Genomic DNA, 14696 nt, shown 5'->3' with positions numbered 1-14696 from the left:
TTCGAACACGTGGGAGCTTCATTTAGCAGGAAACAGGCCATTCCTACACAGTGTGATTCTAGAGAAGGAAAGGGTCCCACAGTGATGTGTGCCTGTGGAGAGGCTGTTAGCATTGACCTAACACCTTGCTTTCACCATGAGGCAGCAGAACTCAGAACAGAAATGCCAGTGTGAGTTAGATGCAGGAATCTCCCCTTCTGGCAGGTCTCGGATTCAGTCACATCTCCCCGCCTCCACAGACAGAGTTAGCAGCTACTCCAGGCTGTTTCTGAACCACACACTTCCACAGCTGTTTTGTCTGACTTGGTAGAATGCACATGGTGGCCAGGATAAAGCCTCGTCTCAGAAGGCCATGGACTGCACAGACGGGCGTAAGGCCCTCAGCAGCTATGTGGGCTGAAGCAGGCTTTCGCAGGGAAAATCCGCATCTCATACATGTAGCCATGTTAGCAAGCGACTCCAAATATGAACAATGAAACATATACTCTGTCAGAAATCTGAACTTTGGCTTCCATGATGCCAAACACCCTGAACCATATTTTCACTAACGTGATCATCTGACGGTCAACAGAATTTTAAAAAAGTATTGCAAAGTTTGCATGCATGATGTTGGCATTTTCTTAGGCTCAGCTAAACAGGGCATTAAATCTGCTTTAGGTGATTTATGAATAACCTAGGAGTCTTAGTGGAAATCTGATCTAATGCATTGGAACTGGCTACTTAGAAACAACAACAAAAAAGAGTAACAAAATGGCTCCTGGTTAATCAACACCAACCATTCACATCTTTTCAAGGCAGAGAAGCTACAATGAGCCTTAGGAAGAAGAGAAATGAATTAGGAGAATAAATAAATTACTTAGGTTCCCTCAGAAAGTCCACACCTGTGGTGGTGTGCCTTGTAGCTGGCACATTTGGAGACAGAGTAAAGTGCTTAAAAGAATGGACAGACTCAGGTTCAAGTCCCTGCTCTGCCTCTTACAAACTGAGAGTCCTTGGGCAAAATCCATAACCTGTCTGTCAGGGCCTCAGTATCCTCTCCCATAGAATGGCATCATAGCATGCCCACCTTATAGACTTCTGCGAGAACCAGTGAGAACCAGTGAGTCCTAACACGCGGCGGTTACCGCAAATGTGTTTGCTATTTTAGGATCAAGAAACAGAATTGTGTCCTAATACAGGGAGTAGAAAAAGCAAAGTGTGCAAGAATCACTTAGTATCCTGAAGATGCCTCAGGGGTTAGACTCCGAATCTCCTCTGTGAGAAAATAAGGTCTTTATTTCATGGAGGCGATTAAATGATCATCAAGCGTAACTGTTTGCTTCACACTGCTTCAATCAAAAAAAAAAAAAAAAAAAACAAACCAAAAAGCACTACAAAAGACATTCCAGGTAAGGAGGTCCACTTCCATTTGAAAGGAGGTTTTTGCTTCACACGGCTCTGCACACGTAGGAACACACTACTGTAGCATCAAGGTCAAGAGCACAGGTCATGGGGTCAGAGAGCCAGACATCTCTCCCCTCCAGGACCAATGAGATCTTGAGCTGGTCATTCAATTGTCTCACCCGTAGGATTGGGATGAAGACATTCAGGACTGCTTATCTGGCTTCAAAACATAAGATGTTTGGTTCTTGGTTTGTGTTGACCAATAAGGAGCCACCCTCTTCTTCTTCTTCTTCCCCTTCCCTTTCTCCTTCTCCATTCCCTCCTTCTCCTCCTCCTTCTCCTTCTCCTTCTCCTTCTCCTTCTCCTCCTCCGCCTTCTCTTTTCCCCAGTAACCAGGTCCAATGCACTGATGTCATAAGGCATCTCTAAGGATTAAATCAAGTCCCGTGTGCAATGACCTTAGCCCGGCACCTAGCCCACAGGAATCAACACGTAGTTCCTAAAATGATCCTGATATTATGGTCTCCATGTCCTGTCTGAGGAGCCTGAGGTTAAGCGCTAGTTAATGGCAGGAAGGGACCCAATCCTTGGGACAATCCTGTACCAAAGCACAGGTTCCACGTGGATCCCATCGAAACTTTGGCCTCACAGGGAGGATGGCTTGTTAGAGGTCCCAGAGCATGCCAGGAATGCAGCCGTCTGGCCCCTTTACTTGGTCATTAGCAATCCACAGGCTGCGTGTACAAACCTGCTCAAGTGAAGAATTAGCTCATCAACCACAAAGGAAACTCAGCCACTAGAGACAAAGAAGAGGCTTTAGACGTCTGTGATACTCCCTGGTCATCCTGCCTCTTGGTCAGTCCAGTGTTAGCAACTGGCTGCCGTCCACATTGTTTTATTGGTTCCTTTGCAATTACTTTGGAATGAAAAACAAGCTCAGAATTTAAATTTGAGGATGCTTTTTCCTGATAATGAATTCCTTTGCTTTCTACTAGGTCTGAGGTGTTGGCTTGAGCCAAAGTCTGTGGGCTCCCCATCACCTTTTATCCACTGAGACTTGTACTCATTTTGTACCAGAGTCTTTGCAAAGACTGTGTGCTAAGGCTGGAGTTCACTGCTGACCAGGACGGTGCGAGGCAGAGACCAGCACAGGTACAAGACACAGATGTGGAAATGGCTGTGCTGAGGCTGACGGAGCTGCTCCTGAGTGAGCTCAAGACAGAGAAGGTGCCGTGTGCGAGAGCAGGTTTTAATACATGAAGTGACACTTACACAGCCCTCAGTGACTGCCCATCGACAACCAAACTAGTAGGGATGAATTCTTACTTTCCAGTGTTTGGCAACTTCTGAGCATATTGGAAAGAACAAGGGAGTGTGCAGTGTGGTAGATTTCAAAACAGGTGAACTTTCAAGCCCTGGGAGCCTCTTCTGTTGTCACAGAGGTGGGATTTGTAAAGAGGAAGATACACTGCAAAACTATCCTCCTCTCAGTTTCTGGATCACAGGAACGGTGCTGAGCTGCTAAACATAGTGTACATCAGTCCACTAATTCGAGTTTTGTCCAGGCTGAAGAATTTTGCTAATCTGCATATTTTGACTTTTTGCCACAGACATTCTTGTTGGGTTCCCTTTTCTCCAGAATCTTAGGAGAGCTCTCTGTGCACTTCAAATATGAATTATAAGAACATGACCTTTGAACGTGAAAGCAGCAGGCTGCACTTACAGAATTGGCAGGCTGGAAATACAGAACTGCATTTAAATTTGAGAGTATCGATCATCAGATTTAGGGGCTGTGACTAAAGTGTTTTGAACTTACCTGCATCTCGGTCCCTGATACAGTAGTCTGGAGAATTCTCAAAATATACGAGGTCGTTTTTTGTTGGTTTCTTAAACCTCTTGTTAGCCACAGTGAAACCAGTGCCATCCTGATTCATGACGACCTGGATGGCGCCGTTGTACCTCCTCCACAGATAATCGCCCGTTTTCCTGAAGTCAGCCATGGCCAGCCAGCAGGTCCTCAGCGTACATGAGCCACTCACGCCATGACACTTGCACTCTTGTTTCAGGAAGCGCTTCACAGCCTGCCGGAAAAGATGGGCAGTTCAGTGGAGGTAGGCTCAAGTCCTTGACACATACTGCAACTTTCCGAGTGACCAAGAAGTAACTGAAGACATAGGACCCGGGGGCTTAGGACAGGGGCATGTCCGAGGTCACTTGCTGGTCACTTCAGCCACATACACTGACTACAGCACGTGGGGAGGTGGACAGAGAGTAGGGAACGGTGCCTGACTGTGAACCCCATTACACTATCTCTATAACAAAAACCTCACTGATTTGAATTTAATAGGGTTTGAAGAGTAAGGAAATTAGAGTATTTTCTAAATAAATATAGCTTTATTATATTAAAAATGTATACTATTACTCAAATTACGTGCACAAAGTAATTGCTAAATCCACATCTTTTAATAAATCAATAATAGTGATTGTTACTATTATACTTATGGGGTTCTCTCCATGCTCTGGGTATTGTGCTCATGCTTTCTACACTCTCTCTCAATGACTTAATCTTCACAACAATCCCCTGCTACCATACTGTACTTACTTTTCACATCTTAAGAGGGAAAGTGCCTGGGCAGGTGAGACCCAAATGGGGCAGAGCGGGGGACCAAGGTGGCCCTCTGAGGGCTGTGTCTGTGGAGGACGGCTGCCACCCTGGTCACCCAGTAAGTCTCATACCAAACACACAGAATATAAAGATATGGGGGTGGGGGCACAGGGGGGAGTGTGGTTGCAGAAAAGGAGCTCAACCTGACATCCTTTAAAGATGCCCAAGTCCCTGCGACATGGAAGACCAAACTAAGGACATTTGTCCTGCTCACTTCTCTGTCCTTGCACTCCAAAGCTGGCTTATGTGAACGAGGACAGATCCCAAATGTACCAGTGCTCCATCCGCTATGACAAGCTCAGCAGGACACATCCAGTTGTCCAGGCCCAACGTGGGAAGGGTGTGCGTGAATTAATAGCTGTAGGGCCACCATGATGTCTTGGCTCCTTCAGTTTTAGCATACTTTTGACACATTTCCAGGCATGTGAATAAATTGCAACTGACTTTCTGAAATGAAGAACATTTCTGCACACTTGATTCCACTAGAGCCTTGGTCAGAAACTGAATTTGTGGACGAGGCAAATGAGGTTGGAGCACCTGGGTTAAGTTACCTGGGGTGACTCCCCGGGGAGAAGCAGTCTGGACTATTGGTATCTATGTGTGTTTAGGGTGAGTGGGGGAGGGGTGAGCATGAGTGCTGTGGGAGCCCCACCTGGCTGCATGCTGGAACCATACACCCACAACCTAGACTGATACCAATTATACCAGAATCTCAGGAAGTGGGCAGAGCAGGTTGCAACTACCACCTCCAACTTCTTAGAAATAGTTCTCTCTGTGTTACCTTATGAATTTTGTTCAGAGTACTTTGGAGAATATCATTAAGGGGGTTCCCTGCCCCTCTGTCTATGCCTCCTACCCCAGATACCCTCTGTCTTGGGGATGCAAACTAAGGATTGAGACTCTCAGCGTGAGGGGGAGGTGTTCTCCTCCTCTGCTCTGTGACTGAGCCAAGGACCAAAGCCATGGTCTTGAGGAGACCTCCCACAGTTGATCATCCCCACAGCCCTTCTTTGTGTCACATTGCTTTGGGTACCTGATAGGGGAAGCCTCTAATTATCAGTTGTGATCTCCCTTGAGCTTGGGAATAGATTATGAATGCTCATTCTTTACAGCTTATTCCTTTCACAGCTGAGTTATTTACTCATAAGTAATACTCCTAGCTTAAAAAGTGATAGGTAATATTATTGCCTTCCCTTTGTAATGCTAAGCTCCCAGATCGAAAACCTCAAACTTGGTATTTTTACATGATTGACTGAAGGATTTGCATATTAATTTAAGATTGGATCTTCATGATACATCTTACGAATCCTTAAAAATAGATGTGGCAAGATATACTGGTCAAGATGGCAGAGTAGGTAAAACCTGTGCTTATCACCTCTCATGACCATATCACATTTACAACTAAACTATAGAATGACTATCATGGAGAATTGCCTGAAGTCTAGCTGAACAGAAGTCCTATAACTAAGGACATATAGAAGAAGCCACCTGGAGACTGGTAGGAGGGGTGGAGATGTGGAACTGGATGATCTCACATCCATGTGACCATTAAAAATCAGGAAGGATATCTTGTCTGCCGAGATTTCCCCCTTCCTGGAGGAGTGAGGGGTCCCAGCCCCACACCAGTTTCCATAGCCTTGGGTTTCAGTGTTGGAGAGAGAAGTCTCCAGAACTTCTGGCTGTGAAAACCAGTGGAAATTGTGGCAGAGTGAGATGAGGGTGGCTGAATTCCCAGGTGCTCGTCTCAAAGTGCCAGCACACAGACTTACTTGCTGGCGAACTCACTCACTCTAGATCCAGCACTGGGGTGGCAGCTTGAAAGGCACCAGGGACATACAGAGAGGAACTGAGTTGTCTGGCTTCAGGATGAGGGCTGGAGGGGCAACTTTCTCCTGGATAGAAAAGCTGACGGAAGCCATTTTTCCTTAGTTGAGTCCATCCCCCTTGTGGCATGCAGATCCAGGCAGCTGCCATATCTGAGTCTCTATCAACCTGGCTAACACCATTCATTTGCCTTGATTCCTTGAGACCCTGCCCCATTCAACTTTTGGGCCTACCCAAACCATATTCGGTGGCTTTTCCGTATAAACAGCTTGTCTTGGCTCATGCTGCGGACTTTCTTAAAATCTCTCAAAGGTTCACAAAACCCAAACAAGAAGCATCTGGCTTCAGCATGCCCTGTCCCTGTGGCTGAGCAGCCCTAAGCCCAGCACTAGCAACAGCTGGCCTTGGTTTGTGGCTTAGCCTCTTGAGGCACCTCCAAGCCCAGCATGGGTGGTGGCCATCTGTGGATCGGTTTGTGGCTCATGCCAGGTAGCTTTGGGCAGGGCATAGTGTGCAGCTGAACTTAGCCTGGGGTGGGACCCTCCCAGGAAGCCCCAGGACTGGCATGCCGAGTGGCCAGTTTCAGACCCAGCCAGAACACCCAAAGAGCACACTAGGCAGGAACCGAAGCCCTGTTATAGTGAATCCTGCTCTGGAGGGTCACCCTTGCACCACAACTCCTCCATTGTATTCATAGTCAGTCCTCACAATCAATGAGCCCGACAGTCAATCCCTCCCATTGAAATGCAAACAGCAACAAAGACTCAACTACAATAGGCACACAGAACCCACCAAGTGACACACCTGGAGCACCCAGCTCAGGTGACCAAGAAGACTGTGCCACTGAGCCCCACAGCACTCCTACTACATAAGGCCACTCTACTAAGATGGGAGACATAGAAACAAACACAGGGAGACATAGAAACAAACATAGGGAGGCAGCTAAAATGGGGAGACAAAGAAACATGTCCTCTACCTCCCCCCAAAACACACACACACACACACACACACACAAACAGAATCAAGGTCCAAAAGAAGAACTGATCAAAATGCAGACAAGCAATCCACCAGATTCAGAGTCCTAAACCCTGGTTATAAGGATGCTCAATGATTTCAGTGAGAACTTCAACAAAGAGACAGAAAACAGAAAAATGGAGACAGAAAACATGAAAAAGAACCAGTCAGAAATAAAGAACACAATAATTGAAATGAAGGGAACATTAGATTAGATGAAACAGAGGACTGAATCAGCGATTTAGAAGATAAGATAGCAGAAAACATCCAATCAGAACAACAGAAAGAGAAATGAATCCATAAAAAACGAGGATAGTTTAAGGGCCTCCAGACCAACATCAAGTATACCCACATTCACATCATAGGGGTACCAGAAGGAGAAGAGAGAGAGCAAGGAATTGAAAACCTTTTGGAAGAAATAATGAAGGAAAACTTCCATAACTTGGTGAAGGAAATAAATATACAAGCTCAGAAACTTGGCGAAGGAAATATATATGCAAGCCCAGGAAGCACAGAGAGTACCAAACAAGATGAACCCAAACAGGCCCACACCAAGACACATCATAATTAAAATGCCAAAGGAAGACAAAGAGAAAGTCTTAAAAGCAGCAAAAGAAAAGCAGTTAATTACCTACAAAGGAGCTCCCATAAGACTGTCAGCTGATTTCTCATCAGAAACTTTGCAGGCCAGAAGGGATTGGCACAAAATATTCACAGTGGTGAAAAGTAAAGGACCTACAACCAAGATTACTCTACGCAGCAAAGCCATCATCCAGAACTGTAGGACAGATAAAGAGCTTCCCAGAGAAGAAAATCTAAAAACGTTCATCACCTCCAAACTAGTATTACAAGAAACCTTAGAGGGAATTCTTTAATATGAAAAAAATTATACATATTTTAAGAAAAGAAAACTGTATTAAAATTGTAATAATATAGACTGATAACAAAAGTTAAATACAAGTCATGTTGGACTTCTGCAATGACAAGAGGTGCTCAAAGTGGTTACCATCAGCGTCCAAACACTTCTGATTATGGCAAACTAGTGTTTGAGCAATGTTGACCAAAGTATCCACTTGGATACATTTTTTTGGCAACCCTGGCACATATATAAGAGTGAAGAATGTCAGACAGTGAAAGGCAGATGCAATGTAATTTCTTTTATATGTGGAATTTAACAAACAACATAAACAAACAAATAAAACAGAAACAAACCCATAGGTACAGAGAACATTCTGATGGTTGCCTGATGGGAATGGGGTTGGGGATGGGTAAAAAGGGGGAAGGGATTAAGAAGTACAAATTGGTTGTTACAAAGTAGTCATGGGGATGACTAGTAGCATAAGGAATATAGTCAAGCATATTGTGCTAACTATGTATGGTGTCAGAAGGGTACTAGATTTATTGGGGTGCTGGATGGGAGGGGATTGGGGGACATGGTGAAAAAGGTGAAAGGACTAAGAAATACAAATTGGTAGTCACAAAATAGTCATGTAAAGCATAGGGAATAGAGTCAATAATATGGTAATAATTATGTATAATGCTAGGTGAGTACTACACTACTCAGGGGGATCACTTCTTAAATTATACAAATGTCTAACCACTATGCTGTACACCTGAAATTAATATAAAACAATATCAAATGTCAACTGTAATTGAAAAATTAAAAAAGGGGGGAAACGTGAAGGGGAATAACAGGTTCAAATTTCAGGTATAAAATAAATAAGTCATGGGGATGTGACGTACAGCATAGGGTATATAGTCAATAATATTGTGATAGCATTGTTTGAAGTCAGATGGTGGCTGGACTTATCATGGTGATCACTTCTTTAGGTATATAAATGTTGAATAACTGTGGTGTACACCTGAAACTAATATAATATTGTATGTTTGCTATGTTTTAATAAAAATCTTTAAGATGAAAAAATACACGTGGCAGTGGTACACACTGTTGGTTATCATCATTCATCACTATTGAATGGCAAAGGCCATTCCTCTCTTCCTTCCTCAGTTTTGCTCAGGTGTTGGGCAGCCACATGTTTCAGAGGTGGCCAGGTCTCTCTCTGACCTCAGAGCAGCCCAAATCAATAATAGTAATTTCATTGTCCTGTTACCAAGTTTTTTTCATCAGAGGGCATATGATGATTCGAACTGGGCTAATATGATGTCAGGAGTAATCTGTCTGGGGACTTGTAAGAAAGATTTCTTCACTCCTTAAGAACACATTTAAAATCCTAATATAAGATGCATTGTGTTTGTCTCAACTTTTGAATTATGCTTACTCTGCTACCTTCCATTCTTTTGAATAAATCAAGAATTAACTGGATAATATTATAGACTTATTATAATAGGGAAAAAGACATAGAGGGAGAAATAAGGGGGGATTACATTGCACCTTCCAAATTAATACTCATCAAAAATCTATTACACAGGCCATTCACAGAATACAAAGTACTAACAAAAATATTTTAAAAAATGTTCAACGTCACTAGCAATCAGACATGCAAACTGCAACAATGGAGCACCATTTTCCCCCCGTAACAGATTAGCAAGTAGTAAAAACATTGATGGTAATATCTGGTGTTGGTAAGAGTATGGGGAAGGAAATGCTTTAACAAACTGTTGGGAGAGTAAATTGATACACCGTTTAAATAGAGAGCATTTTTGCAATACCTGTAAAAATTTTAAATGTATGTATACTTTGACTTTGGTGATTCCACTCTTGAAATATTTGCACAAGTTTTGAAGGATACACACCCATATGGATGTCCATTACAGCATAATTAGCAATAACGAAATATTAGGAAAAATCCCAGATGACATCACTGGGAAAATGGTTAAGCACATCATGGTATATGCTTAATAATGGAATATTACGTGGTCTTTGAATAATGAGGTAGGTCAGTCTTACAAGCATAAAAGGAAGTCAAGTGATAGAAGTAAAATGCAGAACAATATATGTGGCACGATCCACTTTTAAAGGACTGCATACGATCCACTTTTAAAGGACTGCATACGATCCACTTTTAAAGAAGAGGAAGGGAAAGAATGCTCTTTTATAATCTGGCTGCAATCTGAGAGGTTGCGTGGTCTGGAAACAAAGCAGGGAGGAAACAAAAAGAGTCCAACTATCTGCACAGTAAAATACAGGAATTTGGGGGGTGTCCCCTGGCACATGGAGAGCAGAGCAGTGGTTCTCATTCTGGCTACACATTAGAATCACCTGGCGATTTCTCCCTGCCCGCAGATGAGGGTTTCTCCCTGGCCTGAATAAATCAGAATGTGGGCTGGGGGTGGGGCCTGGTCTTGCCGGTACTTCTGTACTTCCGGTCTCAGGTGCTTCTTATACAGAATAAGGGTTGAGAATCTCGTCCAAACCCAGGAAAGCCACGGAGGACTAGAGAAGCTGCAGCACCACCTGGGGTCCTGGGCCTACCGGGAAGGGTAGAGGCCAGGGGTGAGGGAGGTGGGGGTAAGGGTGGAGGGGAGCAGGTGAGCCATTCCCATAGAAGGGGCAGCATTACGGTTCCGGGAACAGGGGTGTTTGATTATTGAATTAAAAGTTGTGTTCTACCCTATGTCTCCAAAATGTCCTCACCTCCAGAAAAAATTTGCCTGAAGCAACAAGTTGCCCTAGTGATGCTTTGAGGGGAATGAAGGATGGGGGTGACCAGTGGAGAAAAGCCAAGTGTTTGGAGGAAAGGCTGCAGAGGAGGGTCCAGCCTGAAAGGACATGCTCCAAACCCTCCCCCCCAGGAATCTCCAGAGGCTCTGGGTGAGGGGCTGGTGGCCCTCTACGTGGGCCCTTGATGGAGAGGCTGCAGACATTTTATTTGCTCCATAAAGGAAGTAGTGAAAAAAGGAGGACCTGGGGACATCCCAGGGACTGCCAGATAGTCTGAGGCTTTTTGTGTTAGTTTTTAATTATTACTTCCAAATTTGTTAATTCAGGAAATGTGTGCCCGTGACTTTAAAAAAATCAATAGCCCAGGAAAGATCAGGGTGAACAGCAAGAGCCCTCTCTGTACCCTTCTCCTCTTCTCTCCTGTCCTTACTATCCTCCCTGTCTGCACAGCCCAGCCCCAGAAGCCATCACTTGTAAATAATTCTGCTTTTAGTCCTTCTGGTGGTTACTACCTAAAGGCTTATCCAACCAGTTCTGTTGCTAACCTCCAACTTTGTGAGAAATAGAAAAAGGTATCCCACTCTCAAGGTATTTTATGGACCTCTGCCAGAACATAGCCATCATAACCAAACAAATCTGCAACAACAGAGGTGACTTGAGCCCTCTGGAGGGGTGCAATTCAAAGTTGGCACAGCTGAATGTGACAGCTCTGCACGTCACTGTTTATTTACTTACCAATCAATGTTCCGTATTTCCTAATAGTCTTCTCATTATGCAGAGTGAGAATTTCACTCAGCCCTCACTTCCCTCACCCCAACTACCAACATGGTTGTATCATGATTCTGGTGATCTCTGTAAATTCAAGGAACAATCTTTCACCTCCTTTTCTTGTTCCAAAAGTCATCAGTGCTATGACTTATGAGGGTATTGCGGTCCCTCCTCCCCTTCTACTTCCCAGTCTCAGTCAGCTGTCTGTCCTTTTAGAGTGACAAAGATGATAGCATTAAAGTTCTGTTTTGTAAGTCTCCCACAATATGTCTAGAACTAGATTCTAAAAGTTGTAAACAACAAACACCTATGTAACACTGTTAACTGCACAACCATCAAAATGCCAGGACCGCATTTTAAAATCTATGATCTGATATCACAGTCTCTGTGCCAAAGAAGAATGTTCCTGAAGTGAAGTTTGGTGTTTTTTCATTTTACTTGATACCAATTGCATTTATTATAACTTAATGTTTTCTATTCTCACAATCATTCCACCTACTCCATCACTTCTCCTTATTCCCTTGGGGGGCTCCACAGTCCTCCATTTTTTTATTCCAACCTGGCCTGGCTACACAGCTGAGACTGAACACCATGCTCTCCTAGATTGGCACACTCTGCGAGATGCCATGTTTTGTCTTTGTTTTCCTCATTTATTCCTTTGCTGAGGCGCCTTCTTGAATAACTCCTTCCAGGTGCACAAAGAATATATTTTCTGAATTCTTGCATATCTACGATGTCTTTATTCAGCCTTAAAACTTGATTAATACTTTGGCTGAGTATAGAATTCTGGGTTGAAAATATTTTTCCCTGAAAACTGTGGTGGTATTGTTCCACAGGCTTTGGCCTCTAGTATTGTGGATGAGAATTCTAGTGTTGTCAATGTCTGGCTAATACTTTGGCAACTGATTTATGTTTTCATTTCACTTTGTATTTTTTTTCTACATGAAAGGTTCTAGAAACTTTTAATTATCTTTGGTGTTCTGAAATGTTATAATGATATATTTAGGATTAAAAAAAAAATTAATTCTGCTCAGCACTCAGTGGGCCCTTTCAATCCAGAAACTCATGCCCTTCAGCACTGAGACATTCTCTTAATATTTTCCTCCCCTTTTTAGTCTCTCTTTATGGCATTGTGATTACTCAGTTGCTGAACCTTCTGAGTCCATCCTCCATGTCTCTTATATTTTCTCTTTAATATTTTTAATACTTATTTCCTGGCTTGTTGAGGAAGAAATTCCATTAGAATAACACTCTTGGCTCTCTCCACCCCCTTATTCATTTTCCCCAGGGGAGAAGTGACTTGTCCAACTGGTGGGTTTAGAGGAAGGAGCAGAGCTTCTGTGCCTGGGTTCCTTCTCTTTGGGCATCTGCCAGCCTGTGGAGAGGATGAGTTAAAATCAGCTCCTACCCTCCAGCAAGGGGTTCCCTTTCAGGGGCCCCAGCATCCAGCTGGTGAGAGGGTAAATCTGCCCAGTTCGGGGGTACAGTGCTAGGAAGCGCTTCAAAGCTACATCCTCCAGTACAACTTTTTTTTTCGGGATTGCAACAGTCATGTTTACTCCATCCATCTGTCTCACTTGTCCATTTTTCAGCTGGTTTCAAATTTAAGTGGGAAAGATGGGTGTTGTTTATAGATCTCTTTAAATTCCATTTGTCTTTTGAGCTTCTTGTTTTACTTTCTGGGAGATTTCTTTGGCTTTCTCTTCCAAGTACTTTCCTGTTCTCTAGTTGTCACTTTTTCAAGCATCCATTCTTGTTGTTTATGGATGTGACTCTCTCTTGAATCTCTGTGAGAAGACTAGGCTTTTAAAAAATTCTCTTCTCATCCCTGATTTATTGAGTTTTCTTCTTGGGGCCATTTTTCCTGCAATTTTTAGTCTTTTTCTTTCATGCTGCTGAATTTAATCAAATATATGATAATCCTTGGACAGTCTCTTCATATCTAAGAATGAAGTCATAAAAGGTGGGGCTTTTTTATATAGGTGGAGCTTGTGGGGCAGAGAGGTTAGCTTTCTGGTGAGCAAGTACGACACTGGCTATTATGCTGGAGACTAACTCCACATAGCCTGGGAGGTTACACCCGACTTCTGGGAGTTCTGTTCATGGGTGGAGAGGAGGGGGCGGGGTTCACTATTCCATCTATGGGTTTTTCAGTTAATCCCAACTTGCAGTCCTGTGCTTCTCTCCAGTTATCATTCGTATCTGAAATTTTCTCGGCATCTTGATTCCCATGGTGGTTATTGCCCCATCTGCTTTTTCTTTTCCGCCATTTGCTGTGGCTTCTCCATCCCTCTTTATCAGTTACAATTTCTTCATTTGCTTTCCACTCTCCAGAAATCTGTTGAGCTCGCCCATTTCTTTGACTACCCTTTACTGTTGATTTAAACCATTTTTACTCCATTACTATATCTTTACTTTATATCTTTACTTCTGTTTGTGCAAGTATTGTTTTTACAACAAAAAGAAAAAAAAACACAAGAAAGAATCCATTATAATGACTTGCTTTCTCTCTTCAGTGAGTGATGCTGATCACTTTTTCCAGAACTCAGGCCACAGCCCTGTGACACAGTTAGGTCCCATTTTTCTATTTTGTCTGTTAAATCTTTTCTAAAGGGTCTCTTGTTCTACTTTCTTTTTCTTTGATTCTTAAAGCAGGCTGCTGTCAGGATTCCATTTTCAGTCCTTTCTTATTCTCCTCTCTTCACATTCTCACAGCTTTTTAAAAAATTTATTAAATGTATTGGGATGACATTGGTTAATAAAATTATATAGGTTTCAAGTGTGCAATTCTATAAGCCATCATCTGTATATTGTATTGTGTGCTCACCACCCTGAGTCAGTTCTCCTTCCATCACCATACATTTGATCCCCTTTACCCTCTCTTACCACTCCCCAACCCCTTTCCCTCTGGTAACCACTAAACTGTTATCTGTGTCTATGAGTTTTTGTCTTGTTTATTTGTTGCTCTTAGTTTTATATCCCACATACGAGTGAGAGCATATGGTTCTTGACTATTTCTGTCTGATTTATTTTGCTTAGCATAATAATCTCAAGATCCATTATATTGTCACAAATGACAGAACCTCATGGCTTTTTATATCACCATCTTGGCCAGCACAATTCTTCATCAACCACTCTCCCCTCACCATTTGCTTATCCCATCTAATGGTTGCTCTGTGGCATCCTGTCAAAAAATACTTGCTCATTTGACACTGCTACTTTAAAAAAGACAAATAAATTTGACTGCTAAGGACTCTTTTAGTGGTTAGCCTTATGGAAACCAGTTTTAGCTTAATATATAACTTTTCTCCATAAAATCTTCAGGGGCGGCCGGTTTGCTCAGTGGTTGGAGCACAGTACTCATGACACCAAGGATGCTGGTTCGATTCCCACATGAGCCAGTGAGCTGCGACCTCCATG

General features: G+C 43.1%; 1 protein-coding gene across 1 annotated transcript in view; it reads right to left on the bottom strand.

Annotated features, from left to right (window-relative positions):
* Positions 1–14696, bottom strand: part of WNT2 (Wnt family member 2) — a 49855-nt gene that overhangs the window by 16111 nt on the left and 19048 nt on the right. Inside the window, exon 4 of the mRNA XM_033098691.1 lies at positions 3200–3464. Coding sequence (XP_032954582.1) covers positions 3200–3464 — 265 coding nt within the window. The remainder of the gene's footprint in view (positions 1–3199; positions 3465–14696) is intronic.

This window comes from Rhinolophus ferrumequinum, chromosome 26 (assembly GCF_004115265.2).
Source record: "Rhinolophus ferrumequinum isolate MPI-CBG mRhiFer1 chromosome 26, mRhiFer1_v1.p, whole genome shotgun sequence".
Taxonomy (NCBI): Eukaryota; Metazoa; Chordata; class Mammalia; order Chiroptera; family Rhinolophidae; genus Rhinolophus; species Rhinolophus ferrumequinum.
Note: the sequence above shows the minus strand (reverse complement) of the source record. Positions and strands in the feature narration are given on the sequence as shown.